Raw genomic sequence first — 25,881 nt, 5'->3', positions numbered from 1 at the left:
TATCCACTCTTTCTATAAACAATTGTAATTTAGCACATTCTCTGAAACATAAAATTAGGCTTTTCCAAAAACTTATTAAAGACATCAAACTGGAAAATATTCTACCCCTGCTCCAACCACTCCATCAAAATCCAAACATCAAAATCAACAATATGATGTTGGACCTTACTAAATTTCCTCTCATCAAAGATCTCAAGGTATGGGACATCCTCAAACATAGATCAAAATCTCTTCCTGAGCTACGGTTAATTCTTGGAACCAATAACAAATACACAGTTATTCTTCGACAACTAAGAGAAATTATACTTGCACAACATTTCAATTTTCCTCCTAACCCTCAGGAAATTAACAAATTAATTGAAACTATATCTGTAATATCAAGCACTAAAAAAACAATTTCATCCTCTTACAAACTATTGAATACTGTGCTATACAACTCAAACTGTCTCTTTTCCAACTATTGGAATACTGTTGGTTCTCCTATTACAGAGGACCAAAAACTCTCAGCTATAAAATCTACTTTAGAACTCTCCTTTTAAAAAAAACTCTTATACACCCAACTGATGCTAAACAATAATTCCTACTACACTCCTGTAATACTCAATAAATTTAATCCCAACTCATCCTCCTCGTGTACCTGTTGCCCCATCCGAGGCGGATCTACTACACATTATGTGGTACTGCAACCACTCTTACAAACTCTGGTGCTCTCTAAAAGTTCGTTTACAAAAATGGGTTACTACACCTCAACCCTTTCGTGGGAAACAGCCATTCTCCATATTCCTACCTCCAATTATCTAAAGTACAACTCCACATTTTAATTATTCTCTGTTCACTTATTAAACTATACATCACTAAAAATTGGTTAGATCGCACCAAACTTAGTTGGAATGGTTTCAAAGAGATGGCTTTCAAACACATCTCAGCTCATAAATTCATTATAAAAGGCCCCAAAAAGAGAGCTTATTTTGGTAAACTATGGAAGAAACTTATAGATGTGATCCATACTGAATAACTTCCCATTCATACCTTGAGTATAACAGTTATCCCTATTCCTGTTAATCTACCGGAGAAACACTGCCAACTCAATCATTATTATATTTTTGCAATACCACTGCGGAGGAATGTAGCACTGTTGGTTGTAAATATTGTATATAATTGTTTTTGGTTAAATTGATTACAATGCTCTCATTGTGCTGTTCCTATCCTTCTCATATGTATCATTGCTAAACTATGTGGTTACTCACAATATTCTGTAATTATCCATCGTTGCATTTCAATGTGTATAACTGTAATGTATTTCCTCTCTCAGTATGCATTGTTTCATACTTTGAAAAATAAAAGAATTATTTGAAAAAAAAAAAACAATTGTGTGTTCATATTGCTATTAGATCTTATTTATATATAATTATTACTCAACATAAGTGGGTTTTACATACATAAGCAAGTGTCATTCTGAAACAGCATATGCTCATTTGGACATCACTGAACAAGCTCCATTAACACAATGTATGTCAAAAGTCCATCGTAATGCAGTAATGTACAAAAAACATATGCAATTCTACTATGTATCCTAACACACATACTGATACACCTAGAAGAGAAGAACCTACCCAATGTACAGTGTTGCAACTCTGCAAACAGTACTGATGATGTGAGAAGGCAGACACCCATCCAATAGATAAACAGGAAAGACGTGCACACCATGAAGTTAACTGAGCACCACTGCCATATAGATAAGTTATTCACTATATAGGTTCATAGATTCATAGGTTCATAGGTTGGTACTAGGCTATCGGCCCTAGGGCCTATACAAGCATAGCCATAACAATTCCCTGGATATTTCTTCCCACAACATTTACTTCTCTGGGCCCCTGTCTAGCAGGGCGACTGACATGATCCCCGGGGTGAATTTCCTATCTCCCATCCAATCATCAAGGTTCCTTTTGAAGAGGGCCAAGGAGGCCCTCTGCTTGACATGTATGGGCAGTCTATTCCAGAGTATGGGGAGTCTCTGGGTCAGGAACCTATCCCTCCAGCATGTTTTGTTCATTGTGATGACAAGGTTTAGATCCCTGGAGCATGTGGCTCTGAGGGATTGGGATTTCTTTAAGTGGAGCATGTCCAACAGCTCAGGGTTTGAAATGGCCTTGTATGTTAAGAAGAAATCGCCTCTGAGTAGACGATATGCCACAGAGTATAGCTGGAGTTTTTTTAGATGGTCAGCATATGGCATCTGCTTTAGGCCTGTAATTCTTTTAGTGAGGTATTTCTGTGGCCTTTCCAGCTGTTGCAGATGTCTTGTGAGGTACATACCAAACGGGGCATTGTACTCTATAATGGGTCTAATGAGGGATGAGTACAGTGGGACAATGACCTCCTTTTTTCTGGTTGAAAAGCCCTTAGTGATGAGGTGTGCCACATAGAAGGATTTCCTGACTGTTGTGGCGATGCGGTTATCGAAAGTGAGACCACTGTCCACCTGTGTCCCTAAGTCTCTCATCACACTTTCGATGTTTAGTGTACTGCCACCTATGTGGTAATTCATGGGTACATGTTTTTTTTCCAAAGGGGATAACTATACATTTCTTGGCATAAAGCTTGAGCCCGTGGCTCTGGCATCAGGCATCTGTTTCTGTAAGGCCCTTTTATAGAATATCCACTTCATTTGGGGATTCAATAATGGCTCCCAGTTTGCAGTCATCTGGTAACATTGATAGCCAGAGTCCCTTAGTGTTGGCCTATACTTCAGAGAAGTAGATGCCAAACAAGAGTGGTCCCAGGACTGTACCCTGAGGTACTCCACTTGTCACTTGTCTGGAGCTGGTTACTTTTACAGACTGGGTTCTGTCAGTAAGCCAGTTGGCAACCCATCAAGTGAAGTATGGATTTATGCCCAGCTTAGTAAGTTTATTTATGATTCCAGAGTTGGGGATGGTGTTGAAGGCCTTGGCAAGGTCCAGATTGGCTGTGTGGACTGCCTTGCCCTCATCCACAGCTCTGGAGACTGATTCGAAGAAGTCAATTAGATTCAGGAGACAAGATTGGCCCTTCACAAACCCAAACTGGGTGGGGTCCAGTGTTTGAAGGTTGCCAATGCCTTTGTTTTTAAGTTCCATGATAATGCGTTCCATGCCCTTGCAGATCAGGCTTGTCAGACTGATGGGACAATAGTTCCTGGGATCCAAGGCGGATCCCCCCTTGTGGAGTGGGATAACTGTAGCTGTGTGCCACTCAGTGGGCACGAAGCCTGAGGTGTGGCTATGATTAAACATGACACTTAGGTGAGGTGCCAGTTCATTTTGTAGTTCATGTAGTACACAGCCTGGGATGTCATCTGGTCCCATGGATGCTGTATTCTTAGCTTTGGAGAGTGCAGTTTCTACCTGTGTGGCCTTGATTACTGGAATTTGGCAATTTTTTGGTATTGAGATGGGCCCTTTAGAGGGTGAGAGGGGGGGGTGAAGTTGACACTAAATCAATCTGCCAGGATATTGGCAATATCCTTGGGATCAGTATATTTAATGCCATTCTGTTGTAGCTCAGAGCAGATCGGAGCATTGCCACTTATTTTCTTGACATAACTATAGAATGCCTTGTGGTTGTCTTTGGAATCTTTGGCAATTTTATTTTTGTAACTAGCTTTTGAGAATTTTATGAGGGATCTTAGCTTCTTACTGAGGCTGGTGAGGGAGTTTTTTGCATCCTGGGATTTTCCTCTTTTCTGCAACAGTTTATTCCTTCTGTTGTATAGTTTGTTTATAGAAGGGTACCATCAAATTGGCTTTTTTTTTTTGGAGAAGAGCATCTTGGTTCTATTTGGGATGGCATGATTCATGCACAAGTGGATGTGCTCGTACAGTGCCTTAGTGTAGGATTCTGCAGTCGAGCTTTCAGATCCTGTCTACTTGGGTGTCATGAAGTTTGTCACTTCTGACTTCAGTAGCATGAAGTTGGCTTTGGAGAAGTTTTTAAGAAGGTTTCCTTACTAGAGGGGTGGGGGGGGTTGAGGATGTCAAGGGTGATTTGCTTATGGTCAGACCTGACCAATGAGGGAGTGACCACTGGTGTGGAGCATCTATCTCCCATGTTGGTAATGACCAGGTCTAGGATATTGGAGCCCCTGGTGGGACAATGGATTAGTTGATCCAGGGCGTTGGAATTTATGCATTCCAAGAACCGTTGGGAAAAGGAGTTGGTACCTGAGTAGTTTTCTCAGTTAATGGCAGGGTAGTTGAAATCACCAAGTATTAGGATGTTTGGTTGTATCTTAATATTTCCAGCATGTTTGGAAAGGTGTAGTGAGAATCTTGGGGCATGGTGGGGGATCTGTAGCAAGCTACAATTTGGATTGCAGTCTTACCTAGCGTTAGATGCACCTGGAACATTTCAGATGCATTGTGTTGGGCAACTAGCCTGGAGGTGTGAATATCCTTGGTGAATATGGACACTCCTCCACCTTTAGTGTTTCGGTCTTGGTTTTGTAGCCAAAAAGTGTGGTAAGAGTTGCAGCCTGGTATTGCAGGGGTGCTCTCTGGAGTCTTGAACCAGGTCTCAGTTACTGCACAGATATCAATGCTCTCCATTTTTAGGAGTGCCTCGAGAGAGTGCATTTTGAGGTTTAGACTTCTAGCATTGAGTAGCATTACCTTCAGATTTTACATGCTAGTATCTGTTACGGTGGTGATTTTATCCTTTGAATCTTGCCCAAAAAAGACACTATAGGGGTGGCAAGAGCTTTAGCCAGTAACCTGAATCCCAGGGGTGACAGGTGTAGACCATGTCTGGCAAAGCATTGCGGTTTGTCGAAAATGTCTTTCCAGGCAGACAGATTCTGGATCCCCTTTGAATGACACCAGAAGCATAGCCAATTGTTGAAGTCAATCATTTTGTCGTTATACTGTGGTATCATTCTGGGTGAAGGCAGGATGCTACTCAGGGCTAGGGTCATACCTGCCTAGGCCACATGATCCAAGAGCTCTTCCATGTCTCTTTTCATGTAGTCCAGGGAGGTACGTCTCAAGTCATTCACTCCAACATGGACAATGACAGAGTCGTATTTGTACTTGTTGTGGAGTGACTTGAGTGCATGCATTATGTGGCAGATCCTGGCACCCGACAGGCAGCTGACTGTAATTTTCTCCTTGTTCAGCCTGGGGAGTGGGACATCAGTGTGCCTGACTATAGAGTCACCTATGGCTAAAGTGTTGGGTACATTGTCTTACCTTAGGGGATGTTGTTGGGTGGCACACTGGTGTTGTGAGCTATGTGTCACTTTGGTTGTGACTGGTGTCTGTTTGCATTTCAGCTTCAGAGGTCCTTGTTGCTTGGGCAGGTTAATGTTAAGGGCCTCCGCATGTGTGGGTTTAGTGCTGCTATGTGTGGGTGTTGATGGTGTGGGTTTTGAAGGACTATGAGTTGCTTGAGGTGTAGTGCAGGTGTTAACCTTCTCCTCTTGACTGTCTAGCACAATCTTGGCCAGAGAGAGCTTTGCTTCCAGTTTGGCTATGTCAGTGCATCTCTTGCAGGTTGTAGTGTTGGGTGGTAGGAGGAGAGGATTGTCTGTGTACATGAGGCAGTTGCCGCATTGCCCCAGTATGCCCAGATTCACCAGGTGGACAGTGGAAATCACCGGAAGCTGACCCTTGGACATGCCTGTTTATGTGCTTTTTTGTAAAGTATAAGAGCTGTATTCCCTGCTGATAACATAGAATAAACAGGAGGAGCTGAGTTGAATGCTGTCAGCAGCAAGTACCAATGCAGCAAACACATGCAACTTATATGTAAAACAGTCACAGTTAAACTCCCTGTACAGTTACAACACATGACTATCATTTAGGTCGTGTCTGCAAACTCCATCTTAGCTCACTCTACATAATAAAAAATGTTTCAGCACTGCAAACAATGCAGGGTTACATTAAATGATGACTTCTGCAAATGTGATACTCATAAAATTAACACTTAGGAGATGCACCTTGTTGTTGCATTACGGCAAACTTGTATACACATTTGCATTCAGTCTACCATCTGCATAAACTGTGCTAAATGGAGGGAGTGAAGGGCCATCAATAATAAAGAATACACCTAAGGGAGCGAAAATGAGCACATGGAAGACATACTGTGCCTCCTTCCTGTTGCTGATCCTCCAGTCTGTGCATCCACTCACACAGAACGATGTTGTCCTTTTTCTCCTCAGCTCCTGTTAGAATATAATGGGAGTAAATATTACACAACAGCAATGACTCTGTGTTATGCAGTTAGATGACTACATCATTTTGTAACATTATCATAATACAGTTGTACACTCTAATAGCTGTCTAACCTAAAGGAAGCTAGATTCAAGCCTACAGCAGTGACCTATGTCTACACTGGAGTACAGTACCCTATGTACCTAGATACTTAATCTGCAGTATAGGAGGACATGTTACCATGAGTCAGAGTAGCTGGAGATGTAAATACCCAGTTACAACATAAAATACTGTACCAGGTGATTATTTGTACTCATGGAATGTTCAGTACAGAAGGCTTGGCAGGTACAATGTACTAAAGGCCCGATGTATTATATGAAGAATGATGGGATCAGAATTAGGCACAGTGGATAGGCCAACAAAACAAGTCTATGGTGTATGGACAACATGAAGAAGATGATTCTATGTAGTGTCATGTAGCCCACATTAATATCTGAGAAGAATAACGCTGTCACTTAAGTAAGAGCACAGATAGGGATGTATGATACATATGCAAACACTTTTACAAACATGTAGCTATATGAATGCTCATGTAGATATCTCTGCTTATATATCGTTAGGTATACCTCCATATCTAAATGTAAATGGCAGTATCAGTGACACAACAGGTAGCATGCTTGCCTCTGGTACACCAGAGAGATGAATTACTGACATGCAGTACAGCTTAAGGAAGGTGCTGTACTCCTAAGTGTGTTGTGATTTGGATGAGCTGTTAAACTGAGTTGGTGGTAGCTCAGGTGGATGTAAAATATCTCATTAAAAAGAGTAGGGAATGTTCCCTGAAGCTCTGGACAAAATTCTCCTACTAGTATAAATGCCACCTCAAGACTCCCCTAAAAAGAGGCTGCCAGCCTAGTGAGACTAACCTGGTCAACGAAGGGTAAATAAATAATACATATTTACTAATATGTTCATAGATTAGTAATAAGCTAACTGCCCTTGCGAGCCATTTTAAGCCTAGCCAATTATCCTTTTGTGAGACTCAAACCCTGCACCTTGTGCTTGCAAGGCAAACACCTTAACCATTAGGCCACCCAGCCACCCACATGCTCTCATGCATACGCACACACACACGTAGATATATATATATATATGTATATATATATATATATATATATATATATATATATATATATATATATATATATATATATGTATGTATATATATATATATATATATATATGTATATATATATATATGTATATATATATATATATATAGAGAGAGAGAGAGAGATAGTTGTGGGACTATGCACATATACAGCATTTAAAAATAAAGGTAAATGGCATTTGATGACCTTTGTTGACTGACAGAGTATGGTACCTTAATATTAAAACATTACACATCACTAGATTACAAAGCATTGCAGACACCTATAACATGAGTAGTCATCTATGGCCTAAATGGAGTGTGTTCCACAACACAAATATGTCCTTAAAGATGTTCTGTCACACAAAACTTACATAAATGTCTAACATAGCAAAAGGTGGGTAATACATAAACAAATGGACTAATGTGGGAATAGAACCCAAAAACACACAGCAACTAACAATATAGCTACTGACTGTACATAGCATGCTAACCCTTTAGCTATACTGCATTTTTAGGATTCTATATGCACACTGGCTTTAAAACAAATGTAACTGCATAACCCAGTTGTATTTAATGCCTGCTCACTGGCATTGCTCACATACTCTGTTTAATCAAGAAAGCAGTGTATGTATACAGTCATTACTGAACACTTAACAGTGAACTTAGTCAAGTGTTTCCATAAGTATTGCAATGAGATACTTATCACTAAACCGTGTTGAGAATAATGTAGAAATGTGTAGTCATCTGCAGCCTCCGTGTCATAGGCATTGATGCACTCTGACAATAAAATGTGTGGACAATTTAGTATAGCAGCACACAGCCATACAACAGAATAATAGTTGTTGAATTAATGAAAAGAAATTGTGGGTTTTATACCCACAGTTACTCAGCTTCACTTTATACTGCTTAACCAGCTGAGCTAATGGACAACACAAACTTTTCCCAGCATTTAACAGAGACTGTTACTGCATACCAATGTATATTAAATTTCACAAAAATATACAGTCATAAATGCAAAAATGCTGTTATCATACATTCCTACACACCTGCATTTCTGGCATTGCTTATTCACAGATAATCTCAGACAGTGTAGCTATGTGGCCATTAATGGTGTAATAATCAAATGTGTCCTATATTACTAGAAATGTAAGTATGGTAACAAAGAATATCATTGTAAACATTATTAATATGTGTGCTCCCTAATTCACTACACTGGTGAATACCATTACTTTTCATGAATGTACCATAAATACTTAGGATTCACAAATCAGTACTGCGCCGCATATGTCCATTAAATAATAAATGCATGCTATCGGTGTTAAGTTGTGGAAAATGGCACTTACTTTAGGGATCCAGGGGCTGGAAGCTATTGGTGATCCTCTCCAGTAGTTGTCTCCAGTTCCTAAGATGGAGGTCATTGTAGTGATGGTGGACATGCAAGCCAGTCATGAAGATCCGAGTCCCTCCACAAAACTCTCCGGCAATCTGATTCCAAATGTCAATCTAGGCAAAGTTCCTCTGGCATGCCCACATTCTCCTGTCATTTTCAGCATCTGCCAGCATCTTCAGGATCTCCTTATCACTCCAGTTGGGAACTTGGATGCACCACAGTCTCATCTCGATCAGCAACTCCTTCAACTAATCGGTCAGCAACTAATCGATATAAACGAGGATCAGAAATGCCTTGTAAAAATTACTTACTGAGGTTCCACTCAGTTCGTACATAGTGAAGGAATGATCTAAAAATGTATCATTATGAAATTTTAAAAATGGAGACAAAGGCTGGTCGCAGTCTATTGGTGGGCATCAGGCACATGTAACTATAAGGTATTTGCACTAAGCACTGTACATTTATGCTGAGCTATTGGTTTATGCACTGAGATTCGACAGCTTATGCTGACGTTTGTTAATGCAATTTCAAAACACTCTATGCTAATGAAGGTCATTAATTATGTATGCACAAATAGTACTTAATAGCTGTTTGAACTGAGATACCCTTATTGATAGGTTTACCTGACTGACACATCCTACCCATAAAGTAAGCTCTCATGGAGTCAGCTGCTATTGTAAACAGCTGTGCTTAGTACTGGTCAATGATTTTCAGAATGTCCAGGGTGTACCTTGTAAGTCATTTTACAGAGTTTGCACTTTGAAATCTTCTGAACATAAACATGTCAGTTACATAAAGTGTAAGAGTTTGCCTCTCCCTATATGCATGTTTAAGGATACATGTCCCATCAATACCAATGCGGTTTCTCCCATATGCAGATGTATGGACACATTTCTATCACCTCAGTGAACTGTGGATATTGATGGATTCTGACCATATCCACTGGGAGTGCAGTATTAAATATGCCTTGCAGATATCTACTGATGTGATGTCTTACACTGTAAGCTCCAGTGCCGTACAATGGGAGTGGTAGGACATCCAAATGGTTATGCCTCTTACTTTCTTTCTGCATTCAGATTGAGCCATCATAGCTACAATGTATCTGCTCATATGTTTCAATGTTCTGAGCTATTTGTTTGATACAGATAGATAACATATATTTGGGTATATTACACAGTTCTGCGGCTTTTTGTGAATTACACTACTGACATCTGTTCGGTATTTCCAATACTTGTAGGTAACATAGTAGTGATAGTTGACTCTGCATTTGACTGGAGGTGTGAATAATCCACAGATGTCCCTGCTGATGTGGTGGTATAGTGGTCATGTGCCTGATTTATGATTGTCAACATTCCAAAAAAACTAGAGCCCCCCCCCCCCAGATGTGTAACAAATACTAAGGTATGAACTAGGGACTGTGTGTTGCACATCTATGCTTTCTACTTAATGACATAATCAGCACCTGTTACATGTCATTGATGTTTTCTATGCGTATCTGTACAAGATGGCAGTATGCATATATTTTTGTGCATATCATTAGAATGTATATGAGGAGCATTAAACTACCCTCTACTTTAAATGCTGACCTGATGATAGATGTAACACATGTACACCCCTTTATATGTGCATCTTTCATTTTCCATATTTCTATGCAAAGCAGAAGTGATAATTTTTCCAAACAAGGATATTAAATTATATTGAAGATCCTGCAATAACATGGCCAGAATTTACTTGGACAGGTGACAGATTCTGGAGGAACCAGGTAGGGAGGGACATCACTAACATGGTGAATGCTGTTGGTGGGCATAATCATTCACAGGACACTTGCCACTGTTGCTGCTTTCACATGATTCCCTGTGCAGTCAACAGACTCCACCAATATGAGAGGGAGAGGAATGCCACAGGCTGTACCTCCCCTGGATGAAATTACAGTATTCCTGTCCTCCAAATATAACACCTTCCAGGACCATCACATTCCTGGGAAGAGATTGAGGCTGATGTCCCAGGGCATACTGGTACATACAGTGTTCACATACAGAAGAGCATTTTGTACTTGTATTTCATGGATATTCATTCACACATTTTCTTTTATTGTGCATTTCACACCAGTTCACCAGCATCATGTGCTATGACGTGACATAGCTGAGGGAAAACCTGATTGGACTGCTTGCATGTACTGTTAAATAAACACCATTTAGGTAACACTGAAAGCACTGTGTGTACTGATGTTCTGTTCACCAGCACAGGGCCATCACATTCAGAATGCCACCTTCAAACTTCGGGGCATTGCACTACTCATGGGCATGCAGACCAGGTAAGCCAATATCAACATAATTGCTCTGTGTTGTTAGAAAATTGTGGAAATGTTTCACTTATATCCTACCTCATTTGCTCTCTGTCAGTATATATGACATGTATTTTCTCTGTATTTGCAGCATGTCCACTTTCTGCCTCCTCCACAAACCTCTCCATAGATCCTGAGGAGGAATATGATGTCCCTCATTCTGATAGCATGACCAGTGGCATACTGGACACTGCATTGGGTTCAATGATGTCTGGCCCTGGAGGGGACAGTCCAGTGGTATAGTGTCCAATCAGAAGCATAATGTGGCCAGCCAGTTTGATGATGCAGGGGCATCAGATATTGGTCACAATGATGATCGTGAACCACTGTCCCCATCTGAGCCTCGTAGTGATGATGACTGTCTCCCTCATTGAAATGATTCTGTCCCACGCAGTACTTGTGGAAATGCAGCTGATGTATCTAAACATGTCAGATGGTGTACGCCTACTTTCACAGGTGAATGAATGTTCACAGCAATGCCATGGCAATGACTTGTGTGTACTTGTTCATGCTGCTTATTGTGTAGCACACCAGTTGCATGTGCTAAATGATGGTTAGTTTGCTGGCATGGGGAAGTCATGGCAGCACTGGCTGCACTGCATGATCGCATGGTATCTGTTGCATGTCCTATTTTAAAGTCTTGTTCTGGTGGTGCCCAAGCAGGGTCATAGCACAAACAATGTGTGTGGCTTACCCTGACACTCATGAGCAAATTTCTTCCAGTGGGAGAGGCAAATCCCCATCAACAGACCCACACAGGGCCATCATACATCAATATTTGCTGCAATGTGCCCAGACATCTGCTGTTGGTCGCCATGTTCAGAACCTCCAGACATACCCACCCTGTGTATGAACCTGTTCATTTCACCACATCCAGCTCCTCAGTACAGTACCATGAGCAGAGCATTTCCATACATGGCAGTGGCAGCCAAGACCACAGCTTGAGTCATCTGAGTTGGTGCCCTAGACTGTGCTAGTGTAACATTAGCAATTAACCCATTGTGTGACCTGTTGTGTCATCCTAACTTTGCTGCAATGACGACCACTGTGCTGACCACTGCTTACTCTAGCTCTTAGTGATATATCACTTGTCTGATGCTACAGGCATTTTCTACTCACATAGGTAACATAATAGGCCGCCGTCGGTTTGTGTCATTTTATATATATTTGTACTTATGATACTTATTTTAATCCATTACCTAACTTAATAGTTAGCATACTATTCACCTTGCTGCCATTTGACCTCTTCTTGCTGCATGACCTACATCAGCCATATTTACAGAGCATAAGCACAGCACCTCATAGCTACCGCCTTGATTCTGACTTTTAACAATACTTTGCTGTCTGCCACTACTGTGGTCACAGGTACACTTCATTGTGGATACCAATGATGTTTTTGGCAATTTCTTCTGAAACTGCACATGTCTGTCTCTCAAATGAATGTGTCTTTTTGAATTTGATTCTCACCTTTAATATCCTCCTGATGATGTGCTCCTAAAATATGTGCATTTCCATTCATACCTACTTACACATCTATATCGTTATGTATGTTGACTCATCCAAAACATTTCCGCATGTTCCATGGCTGCTATGTCATACCTGATCTTGATGCTTTATTGTATAGCATGTATTTGTCCATATGGATGATTCTTGCCATTATACCCATTGCCTATCATTGCCTTATGTGTGACAAGACAAGACAAGCATGTAATGTATGTGTGTATGTACCTTGTCAGGTATGGGACTTTGTTGTCACACCTTACCATGTTGTTAGTATCGCTGCTTCTGTCTGCTTTATATAGTGGTGTCCTATGGTGATACACATTCCTATGATGCGTGGACTGCATCTCAGTGTTACTATGCAACTCATCCACACACACACACACACACACACACACACACACACACACACACACACACACACACACACACACACACACACAAGTATATTTTGTTGTTTATAGTACCTTTCCCAAAAGCACATTCCTACAGACATTGACATAATGACAGTGATGCTGCCACCAGCACACACTAATGTTACACATGATTACAGCCTACCTTGCCATCAATAACTTCTGTTACACGAACAATGGCAGTATGGTCACCTTTGGTGATGTACCTTGCCTACAGGGATACAGTTCCTACTGTTAATCTGTAGCCATCCAGATGTGTTCATTTCTTTAGCACACATATTTGTATAATGTTTGGCTGATGATATCATGGTTAGTGTATGTCTCTTCAGCTAGAATATAAGGCTACAGCCTCCATCACCCATCCCTAGTGGTACTAATCCTTGTATCCTCCTGATCATCCTGTGACAGGTCTGATAGCTCCCTGTCAGAAATATGGGGCTCTTGGAAGTAAGAAAACCACAACTAGAGATGGCAGGCTACTTGTTGTTAAATAGTTGTGTAGTATGGCTCACATAGTGACCATCTGTGATGCTTTTGCTGTTGTGTAATGCACTGCAACCTGGATGTGTCTAGACATCTGAATCTTGCTTTCAGCATGCAAATCACACATTTTGGTATTTCATGTTGTTGTGTGTGCTCTGTTGTATGCATCCCCAGCAGGCACTGATGGGCTCTGATGGCATCATAAGCCAGAGCTCCAGTGGATAGCGGCATTCACCTGTTTGTGGAAGTTAAAAAATATATTTTGTCCTCTTCCTTACTGTTGACAGGTCTAGATTCAGATTACTTTGTTGCTGTGGGCCTGTATTTACCAAGTAAGAGCCCCTCTGGAATGTCACTGTGTTCGAATGTGGCCTTCAAATTGCCACATCGTGCACACTACAGGGGTGTGTTGCTTGGATATTGATAATGAGGCCAGCTGCTCAGCACACAGCTTGACAATTAACTATAGAAGATTTGATTTGCAGTTTAATCACTGAGATTAAAGTTAGTTAATAATGCCAGAGGTTACAGTTTCATACTTCTTACTGTTTAAGCAATGTATGCAAATGTTTATTGCAGTTGAAAGATGTTGGTATGTGCTGTCTCATGTCTGTCTCTCTTGTTCATGTTTTCTGTCTTTTTCTCTCTCTCCCTCTGCCTCTGTCTTTCTCTGCCTGTCACATGCCCAAAGATACACATACACGCAAAACACAGACACAGACACACATACACATAAACACATGTACTAACACTTTCACACCCAAACATAGACCTTTATTTGTTTTTTTTTAAATGTTATTCTCACTAAATAGCAAATCTGCATTTAGTGAGTTAACAAAAAAACTCTTTTCTCTCCAAGCTTCATGGCACCTTAATATGCTGCCGTGAAACAAAGGACTTTTTTTTTCGGACATTACCTGCATATTAACCCCTTATTGAAGAACGTTCACCAATAAGAGTGAAGATGCACACTATGCATATTCTGCAGGCAGAGCTGGGGTTAGCATTTTGGGGACCCCAAGCAAGTGTGAAGTCAGGGGCCCTCTGGATACTTCCAGTCTAAGTATCAGCCTGTCATTGTCACCCTTCCTACGGTTTAGTTCATGCTACAAAGGTTTCAGAATAACATGAACTGACTGAGCTGAAGCTACACTTATTCATTATCACTGGTCTCTGTACCACACCATGTTGGCCCATCACATAGAGAGACATTCAAAGTGAATGGCATTTTGTTGTAATCATGTTACATTACAATAATCCTATATTCAGGCTCGGTCATAGGTGAAATGGAGCCATAGATGAAGGCATCTATAGTGCCTTCCTCTGCTTACTGGTTCACTGCCACCACACACACACACACACACACACACACACACACACACACACACACACACACACACACACACACACACACACACACACACACATCCTACTCTGCCCCTCCTTGTTTTCCCTCCTTCATGGGCTTCCCATGCCATGCACATTATTTATTTTTTCCTTTTCTCACATGACACCTTACTCTTTAACTTTTCCCAGAAACCATGGCACATTGAAAAATGTTTTAAAGTTTTTTTAACAACCTATTCATCCAATGATGGCCTGAATAAAAATTATGCATGCACAAACACCTGCAAATATGGATGTGCATGGACCAAACCAAAGGCAATAACTGTAAAAAACAAAAAAGGTCCAGCACAAAGAGGGTGATAACTTAAAACTCCTTTATTGGGGTAGCTCCAAGAACAAACAGCATACCAGCTTTGGCAACAGCCTTCCTCACTGCTTAATAACAGCAAAAATTAACAGACCCTTAAATCAAGAGCATCATTAGCATTCAAGAATATCAGTGGTTGGTTAAAAAACTTATGACAACTCATTGAGGCCAGGTTTAAACAAACCCCCCAGCCGAGTAATCCAACCTGATTCTTTATTATTTAATAAAGTGTGCCAACCAACTTTAGAAAAACATTGGCCCTGGATCCTGTCAATAACCGTAAATGTAAACCTGGCCATTTGGTGAATTAAAGTGTGCTTATATAAAACGTTTGTGGGTCTCCTGTGCCTGATCTCACTGAGGTGTTCGGAAATCCAAAGCCTCAATGATCTGGACATCTGTCCTACATAAAACGCTGAACAAGAACAGGTAGTCAAATGCGCAATCCATTCATTACTGCAATTGCCATAACATAAGATGTCATAAACCTTAGGGGTATTGGAACTAGTAAAGTTCTTAGTTTTAAATATATGGGGGCATGCAGAACAATGTCTACAGGGTACACAGCCCCTAACCTTATTCCCAAATAAAGTGGGTTGTTGTAATGAGGGTGGAACCTTGCGTTTGTAATGACTAAGATGAGACCTCAAAGTGGGTCCCCTACGAAAAGAGAAAGAGCATGTAGATGGAAGAATTTCATTAAGCTTGGCATTGGCTTTTAAAATGTCCCAATGGTCATTAATAATGTGTTTAAAAGTTTGAATACTTCATCCAAATGTCGTAACCAATCAGATGGGCTGTTGTGAAAATTTATCAATACAAGGCTGTTTATAGTGCAACAAATCAGATCTAGATTGTTGCCTAGCAAAGTCCCTGGCTTGACAAATATTATTGTCACTGTATCCCCTCTGGATAAATCGGGTATGTAGATCCTGCTCCTAATGGTCATAAGAATCATGTGAGGAACAAATGTGATGTATTTTTAGAAATTGTGACTTGAGTATATTGTGGATGATGTGTCGGGGGTGATGACTGTGGGTATGCAGGAGAGTGTTATACTGAGGATATTTGCAGAAAATCTCAGTTTTGAATGTATGGTCTGTATCCCTAGTGATAGTAACATCTAGGAAACTAATGGAATCCTTATGAGCACTCAAAGTGAATTGAATGCCCCATTTATTCTGATTTAAGTATTCCACAAATTCCTGCAAAAAACAGTATCCCCCTCCACACCATCCAGCAGTCATCCAAGTAGCATCGCCAAATGTCAATCTCCCCAAGATCTAAATTGTGTAAAGCATCATAAATTAACTGGTGTTCAATATAGCCCATGAAAAGATCTGCATAAATGGGGGCAAAAGAAGCCCCCATAGCCATACCCTTCACTTGCCAAAAACATTTACCAAAGAAATAAAAAACATTCTTGGTCAACACATGTTTGGTTAAACAAACTAAAAAAATGTTAAATCCAGGGGGATAAATGTTGGCTTGGTTCAACCAAAAGTGTAAAGCCTCAAGCCCAGCCCACTGTGGAATGTTGGTGTATAGTGAGGACACATTCAGGGTACACATGAGCCAATCCAGCTCTAATTGCATGTTTTCAATAATTTGTAAAAAAATTAGTAGTATCCTGAATCCTGGCATGAACCAAAGGCAACAAAGGCTGTAGATATTTCGTCGAAAAGGCTGACAATGGTTCAGTTAATGACCCATGGCCCGAGACAATTGGTCTCCCTGGGGAATTTGACAAGTCCTCATGAATCTTGGGTAGGAGGTACAGGTATTGTGACTGTGGGTCAGAAACTGTCAAACGATAGACAGTTTTCTTGTTGATAATACCCTCTTCCAAAGTTAGATTAAGAAAGCTATCAATCTCCTTTTTAAACTGTAACGTCTGATCTAATGGCATGCACATTTAGAATTGTACATCCCCCAATTGTCTGTCAGCCTCAGCCAAATATTTGGCCCAGTCCATAATCACTATTGCCCCACTCTTGTCTACTGGTAAAATTACCAAGTCTTGTTGTTCTGTCAACTGGTGCAACACTTGTTGTTCCAAACTGGTTAAATTGTGATTGATATTTGGAAATAGGGATTTATTGAAGTGAAGGCCTTTCAACACACAATCCTTAAAAATGCCCACATGCTTATCAACTGGAGGGATAAAGTTGGACTTGTGAAAATGAAAATTAGTAGATCTTTGGGTATTGTAATTTTCCTAAAAGAACAATTTCAAATTCAATAATCAACAAAAATTCAATACATCATTGACCAATGAGTTCTCATATACAAAAAAAACAGGAACAACGTTTAAGCCAGTGTTAAGTAGCTTTAATTCACTCTCAGAAAGAACATAACTAGAAATGTTATGCACATTATTGTTCAGACTTACTGAGGTATTATCATATCCAACAGCTGCTGTAGATTGTTTATTTGCCCTATGTTTCCTCCCACCCCTACATTTGCCCCCCCCCAAGGGTCATTGCTAGGATGTCTCTTTACTAGTTCCAATACCCCTAAGGTTTATGACATCTTATGTTATGGCAATTGCAGTACTGAATGGATTGTGTATTTGACTACCTGTTCTTGTTCAGCGTTTTATGTAGGACAGATGTCCAGATCATTGAGGCTTCGGATTTCCGAGCACCTCAGTGAGATCAGGAACAGGAGACCCATAAATGCTTTATATAAGCACACTTTAATTCACAAAATGGCCAGGTTTACATTTACGGTTATTGATAGGGTCCAGGGCCATTATTTTTCTAAACTTGGTTGGCACACTTTATTAAATAATAAAGAATTAGGTTGGATTATTCGGCTGGGTGGGTTTGTTTAAACCTGGCCTTAATGAGTTGTCATAAGTTTTTTTAACCAACCAATGATATTCTTGAATGCTAATGATGCTCTTGATTTAAGGGTCTGTTAATTTTTGCTGTTATTAAGCACGGAGGAGGGCTGTTTCACAAGTCCAACTTTATCCCTTCAGTTGATAAGCATGTGGGCATTTTTAAGGATTGTGTGTTGAAAGACCTTCACTTCAATAAATCCCTATTTCCAAATATCAATCACAATTTAACCATTTTGGAACAATAAGCATTGCACCAGTTGACAGCACAACAAGACTTGGTAATTTTACCAGTGGACAAGGGTGGGGCAATAGTGATTATGGACTGGGCCAAATATTTGGCTGAGGCTGAGAGACAATTGGGGGATGCACAATTCTATATGTGTATGCCATTAGATCTGACGTTACAGTTTAAAAAGAGATTGATAGCATTCTTGATCTAGCTTTGGAAGAGGGTATTATCAACAAGAAAACTCTCTATCATTTGACAGTTTCTGACCCTCAATCACAATACCTGTACCTCCTACCCAAGATTCATAAGGATTTGTCAAATCCCGCAGGGAGACCAGTTGTCTCGGGCCGTGGTTATTAACTGAAACATTGTCGGCCTTTTTGATGAAATATCTACAGCTTTTGTTGCCTTTAGTTTGGGCCAGGGTTCAGGATACTACTAATTTTTTATAAATTATTGAAAACATGCATGGTGCTGCGGTAGCGTTGTTGCCTCACAGTAAAACGCTGTCCGGTTCAATTCTCAGCTAGAGCATCTTCTGCGTGGAGACATGTGTGAATGGGTGTACCTTCATTGAAGGTTGTGCGTCAGGCATGGCAAGCCGGTACGTAAAAATCAACTGCCAATCATTAGCGGACCGGAGTTCTGCTGTGGCTACCCCTAACCTGGAAAAGCCGAATGACGCAATTGAAAACATGCAATTAGTGCCAGAATGGCTCATGTGTACCCTGGAAGTGTCCTCACTATACACCAACATTCCTCACTGGGCTGGGCTTGAGGTTTTACACTTTTGGTTGTATCAAGTCAATATTTATTCCCCTGGATTTAACACTTTTTTAGTTTGTTTAACTGAACATGTGTTGATCAAGAATGTTTTTTATTTTTTTTTTAAATGTTTTGGCAAGTGAAGGGCACGGCTATGGGGGCATCTTTTGCCCCCATTTATGCAGATCTTTTCATGGGCTATATTGAACACCAGTTAATTTATGATGCTTTACACAATTTACATCTTGGGGAAATTGATATTTAGTGGTGTTACGTGGATGACTGCTGGATGGTGTGGAGGGGGATACTGTTTTTTTTTTGCAGGAATTTGTGGAATGCTTAAATCAGAATAAATGGGGCATTCAATTCACTTTGAGTGCTCATAAGGATTCCATTACTTTCCTAGATGTTACAATCACTAGGGATACAGACCATACATTAAAAACTGAGGTTTTCTGCAAATATCCTCAGTATAACACTCTCCTGCATGCCCACAGTCATCACCCCCGACACATCATCTGCAATATATCCAAGTCACAATTTTTAAGAATGCATCGCATTTGTTCCTCACATGACTCTTATGCCCATTACGAACAGGATCTACATACCTGATTTATCCAGAGGGGATACAATGACAATAATATCTGTCAGGCCAGGGACTTTGCTAGGCAACAATCTAGATCTGATTTGTTGCAATATAAACAGCCTTGTATTGATAAAGTTTCACAACAGCCTATCCGATTGGTTACGACATTTGGACAACATATTCAAACTTTCAAACACATTGTTAACCACCATTGGGACATTTTAAAAGCCAATGCCAAGCTTAATGAAATTCTTCCATCTACATGCTCTTTCTCTTTTTGTAGAGGACCCACTTTGGGGTTTTACCTTAGTCATTATAAACGCAAGGTTCCAACCTCATTACAACAATCCACTTTATTTGGGAATAAAGTTAGGGGCTGTGTACCCTGTGGACATTGTTCTGCATGCCCCCATATATATAAAACTAAGTCCTTTACTAGTTCCAATACCCCTAAGGTTTATGACATCTTATGTTGTGCAAATTGCAGTACTGAATGGATTGTGTATTTGGCTATCTGTTCTTATTCGGCGTTTTATGTAGGACAGACATCCAGATCATTGAGGCTTCGGATTTCTGAACACCTCAGTGAGATCAGGAACAGGAGACCTGCAAATGTTTTATATAAGCACACTTAATTCACCAAATGGCCAGGTTTACATTTACGGTTATTGATAGGGTCCAGGGCCAATGTTTTTCTAAAGCTGGTTGGCACACTTTATTAAATAATAAAGAATCAGGCTGGATTACTCGGATGGGGAGTTTGTTTAAACATGGCCTTAATGAGTTGTCATAAGTTTTTTTTAACCAACCAATGATATTCTTGAATGCTAATGATGCTCTTGATTTAAGGGTATGTTAATTGTTGCTGTTATTAAACACTGAGGAAGGCTGTTGTCGAAACCGGAATGCTGTTTGTTTTGGAGCTACCCCAATAAAGGAGTTTTAAGTTATCACCCTCTTTGTGCTGGACCTTTTTTGTTTTTTACTGAATAAAAATTATGACTAAGAAAGGATATAAAGAAATTCAGCATTGTTGCTCAACATTACTTTTTCTTGTATCCTTTAAATGCACCTTTACTGACCAAGGTAGCACAGTAATAACTGTGTAAGAAATAAATAGGTTAAGCCAGGGAGGCCCCCAGACATACCTCTCAACTTCTTAGCACAAGAAATCTGGACAGAACCAAAAATAATAGGGGAACAAAGGCCTACAAATAGGGACAGATTTTAAATTTTGCTTGTATAAAAATGGTTTTGTGTTCCCATGCATTTTCTAATGTATATGAAGTCTAAAATTTAAATGTCTGCAATTATTTAGTGAAGTTAATCCTCGCTGTTTTGCCAGAAAACAACAAGTTTAATGAGAGACCAAAAATATGAAGCAAAACGCTGGACATTCTCTGAAAATCTGGACAGTTGAGAGGTATGCCCCCAAAAATCACACGGTTATAGATGCTCTAATTTTAGACTATGCTCCCAATATTTTGATCTAGTGGTGACCTGAAAAAAAACATGAGTAAGAAAAGAAACTCAGTCTTATTTTGTTCTTTCAGTGAAGACATAAGCTATGTTCAAGGCTTACTATTCAAAGCTGACAAAATTGTAGCCCACAATAAACTAACATGACAGTGTTTGAGAGGATACATTCTTCCTGAGAGGGAATGCTGCCTGCCTCTGTATCATCTCAAACCATCTTGTGATGAGTGAGACGAAAACAGACTCCAATGACTGTAGTCATTCTTTCAAGTGACTGTTGTCATACATATACATAGCATGTGTGTTTACATATGTGACAACAGTCATGTATATACATAACATGCCTTCTCACCCCTACACCCGAAAAGCAGTCACCTCTACAGGCCTGATTTGTGAGTTTTTTGGAAAGTGGAAAAAAGATAAAAAAAAAAGATAAAGATCACAGTAATGTGTTCTAACTTACTGCCCCTTGACAGTACACTATCACTATACAAACTATAGTGCCCTTCTTTGCACACCTCTGACAAAGCTGGCCCCAGCAAAAGCTATAATTACATCCTGTGCAGATTTCTGAGGTTTAATTGTGATGAAAGTTAAAGATATAATGACCATACCATCCACAACTCCCAACAGAAGCTACAGTGACCTTCTGTACACAAGTTTGAGCAGTGCTGGTTTTAGAATGTGAGTGGTTAAAGGGTGAGGCCACAGATACGTGAATGTCAAAATTCTTTTATGCAATCTAAGGCATGGAGACAGCCAGACTCATAGAAGCTCTAAGGGTCTGAATGTTATGTATGTGCCTGGCATTATTGTGTGTGTGTCCAGACACAGAATAATATATATATATATATATATATATATATATATATATATATATATATATATATATATATATATATATATATATAAAATGACACTGCCCATGACAAGTTTGGGATGCTGCAGGAAAACTGATCTTGTAGATAAACCTATACAGTGACAGGGAGGGCATGCAGACACCAAGCAGAAAAAGCTATAGCCTAAAACCCAACCAGAGTGAAGCACAGTGAAATGGCAATGCTACTCTCTTAGTCATTATGGCAATGAGCAGTTGCTTTCACACGCATCCACCTTCTGCCAAACTACCATTGTTAGCCACCTATCATGTGAAAAGGTCTATGTGATGGTGAGTGAAATAAATTATTAACAGAATATCAAAATATGATAACTTGATATGGTTGGAGGCCCTTGGGAGCAAGGGACACCCAGTGACTGCAGGGTTTACTGGTGCCAAAAAGTGGCTATCTCTCCAAGAAACATTACTGAAGAAAAGTATTTTCTATCAGATTACATGAGCGAGTGTGATTTTAACTGAAGCATCAAACGACAGAGAAGCATATTCAGCCTGGTTGCAATAATGTTTTAATAACCCTCATGGGATGTTTACCTTTGTTAATACTGACTTGGTCTAGGTAATTAATTAACATGAGAAATATGCTGTAACATACTCCTGAAAATTAATGTTTGTCAGTCTGAATTTATTGGCTTTACATCATATTTAATAAAAGTCAGTTATGTAAGGCATCCTTCACAAGTATAAAATTAAGACTGACCAGTTTTACACAGTATCTGCTTTTCCATTCATTATGGGAATGGTTGCCTGTGTGACTGTATGATTAGAATATGTTCGTACAGCAATTTAAAGAAGGAAATGAGGTGTTTCCTTTAGGTTACCAAGATGAATTGCAAAATGTCAGTTACAGCAGCAATTCTGTTTCAACCCCCCCCTTGTTTTGGCATTGATAAAAGCTTGTTAGTGTAATAGCAAAGGGTTGTAGTCAGCAGGGCACATCTAGACTTGACAGTAAAGGCCCGACCGAGCAGTCTTGGTCAGGTAGCAGTTAGCTAATGCAGAATATCAGGCTTGAGTGAGAAGGTACAAAAGGTGAATCCTTAGTGACACAATATAAGACTCATGTGGTATACACTCCAGGAATTGTGTCCAGCTGTAATACCTGCTTTAGCAGTGATTTGTATGAAATATTTTATTTACAAGACCATGTTCATTCCAACTGTTTAAGCACAGATATAGTATAACATTTTCAATTTGTGCTACCAAGTGGAGAGCCTACTATTTTGGATTATTTAGTTGTGCATATGTGTGTGTGTGTGTGTGTGTGTGTGTGTGTGTGTGTGTGTGTGTGTGTGTGTGTGTGTGTGTGTGTGTGTGTGTGTGTGTATGTGTGTCTGTGCGTGTGTGTGTGTGTGTGTGTGTGTGTGTGTGTGTGTGTGTGTGCACGCGCGCATGCGTGCGTGCGAGTGTGTGTGCATGTGTGTGTGTGTGTGTGTGTGTGTGTGTGTGTGTGTGTGTGTGTGTTTGTGTGTATCCGGATAGACCCACATGATTCAGAGAAACAGTTGCTTATGAAGCTCATTAGTTTGTGGTTAAAGAGCACTTTCCTGTACAGTAACCATACACACATAATCACCCATGACAAGTATGTTTTTTCAATTGGGACAGGCACAAATAGTATCTGTCTTAATGACATGGCAGTAACATGACTATGGCTACCATCTCAATGTGCATTATAACTTGACCCCAAAAAGGAATGCAAATCTTAAATACCACAATACCCAGGTGTACTTCTGGTATTCTGTGTTTTAATAACTCTGTCCATTGCAGTACACTCAAGCTGATTTTATCAATAACACAGCATTCCTGGATGCATCATAAATGTGAGAATTTCCATCTTCCCATTCGCTAATGAGCTCCCATGTTTCTGATATTGCAAGTAGCATCCTCAGTGATATATACTGCAGACTCTCTATGCTGATAGATTGTATGCCACTATATGTGCCTTTGTACAACATGCAAATCCCTTTGAATCTTGGATAATGATTTTATGAATCCCAGCTTTAAAATGCAAATATAATACAGTGCTAAACCAGAATCATAACCCTTCATAGTAACTGTTATTCATTTTTCCTACTACTTAACTGGTAAACATATTTGCCATAAACAGACTACCAAAATATACCTAAAATCTAAACTTTTATTTTGCATTTTTAAAGGGTTTTGGGATGATCTGAACTGTGGTATTCCAGCTGCTTTTATATGTGAAAGATATAGTCATTTCATCAATACAACAACACCAACCATAATTCCACCATTGGCAGGAGGATGCCCTAGTGAATGGCTTCAGTTTGACAATAAGGTAAACATAATTTGTTTTTTCATTTATCAACTGTATTCATCTAAAGTAAATGTATCAGCTGTGTGATTTCCATCACTCAAAACAGGCATGTCACTAGTATGGTTTATATCTGTGTTTGAATCTCCAATAGTATCAGTCTCTCCACTGATGGGATTGTTTCCTCTTTCATTTAATAATTTCATAGCTAAGTACTAGGCTAGCTGCCCTTGCAAACCATTTTAAGCCTAGCCTGTTTTCCTGGTTCAGGCCTCAAAGAATACTCCAGCCTTGCAAAGCTACAATGCCTTCCACACCTTCCAGACTGCAAAATGAACATGTGAGAACCAAAGTAGGCAGTGTTTCCATCTATATTAGAGATAAATTCACCTCCCGACTAGTTAGACTGAGCAACTCTATGGAGTTACTCCAAGTTCAGATTACTGTGGGTAAGACCCCCTTTCAAGTGATAGCTAGTTTTAGATCCCCCTCCGTGGATCATAATGCGCATGAGGCCTACATGACCAAATTGAAATCAATCCAAATATTGCCAAACACTGTTCATGGGGGACTTCAATTACCCCCCATCAACTGGGAAACCTACTCTAGCCCTAACTCTCTAGTGCAAAACTTCCCTGATGTTTTAACTCAAATGCCCTGGAACAAATTGTTCAAACCATAACGAGAGGAACAGACATACTAGATCTGGTCCTCACAAACATGACAAACAGATGCACCACCACAACTGTCAAGCCCTCATTAGTTAAATCTGACCACAAATCAGTCACCTTCGAACTGGCACTAACACCAGAACTCACAGAGAGCGAAGTCAGACTAAAAAAACTTCACCAAAGCAAACTATACCCTCTTAGGGGAAGGTATAAATGCATTCCAAACCCCACCCAAGCCAGAATGGTAACTACATGAAAGCTTACACTAAAGCCCTGTAAAATAACTTGTGTAAGTGTATAAACCTGGCTGTTCTAGAGAGACTCAAAGCTAGAACCCCAGGTAAAAACAAGCTACCCTGGTGGACATCCAGCATCAACAAACTTTGCAAAAAACACATAACGTTTCTGTCTAAGAAAATTAAAGTGAGGCCCCAACAATAGAAAGACACTCTCCTCAGCCTCAACAGGCAGATAAGATATGTCAAATCCTCTACGGGTAACTGAGAAAAACTTAGCAATCACAGCAAGGGTAATCATAAGGCCTTTCACAGCTATGTAAGTAGCTTAAAAGGTAGCACCCAAGTATGTGTCAAACTACTGACAAATGGTATCACACACACACACACACACACACACACACACACACACACACACACACACACACACACACACACACACACACACACACACACACACACTGATCCCGCAGAGATAGCACACCGGCTAGCGGACAAATTTGGTGAAAATTTCACTCCCTTATCCTCTTCAAGCTTATCACAAACCATCACCCCATCCCATCCCCACCCTACATATCCAAACAACAGGTCATTAAAGCCCTATCTAAGACAAACAATACAGCCTTTATGGGACCAGATGACATCCTTGGCTGTCGTCTAAACAAACTAAAACATGACCATCACCATTAAGTACCCTGTTCAATCACAGTCT

General features: G+C 40.0%; 1 protein-coding gene across 1 annotated transcript in view; it reads left to right on the top strand.

Annotated features, from left to right (window-relative positions):
• The window catches only part of LOC122796781 (macrophage mannose receptor 1-like), a 1,193,236-nt gene that overhangs the window by 963,944 nt on the left and 203,411 nt on the right, over positions 1–25,881 (top strand). Inside the window, exon 20 of the mRNA XM_044065508.1 lies at positions 24,144–24,286. Coding sequence (XP_043921443.1) covers positions 24,144–24,286 — 143 coding nt within the window. The remainder of the gene's footprint in view (positions 1–24,143; positions 24,287–25,881) is intronic.

Source organism: Protopterus annectens, chromosome 3.part0 (genome assembly GCF_019279795.1).
Source record: "Protopterus annectens isolate FY-2018-M chromosome 3.part0, PAN1.0, whole genome shotgun sequence".
Lineage (NCBI taxonomy): Eukaryota > Metazoa > Chordata > Ceratodontiformes > Protopteridae > Protopterus > Protopterus annectens.
Note: the sequence above shows the minus strand (reverse complement) of the source record. Positions and strands in the feature narration are given on the sequence as shown.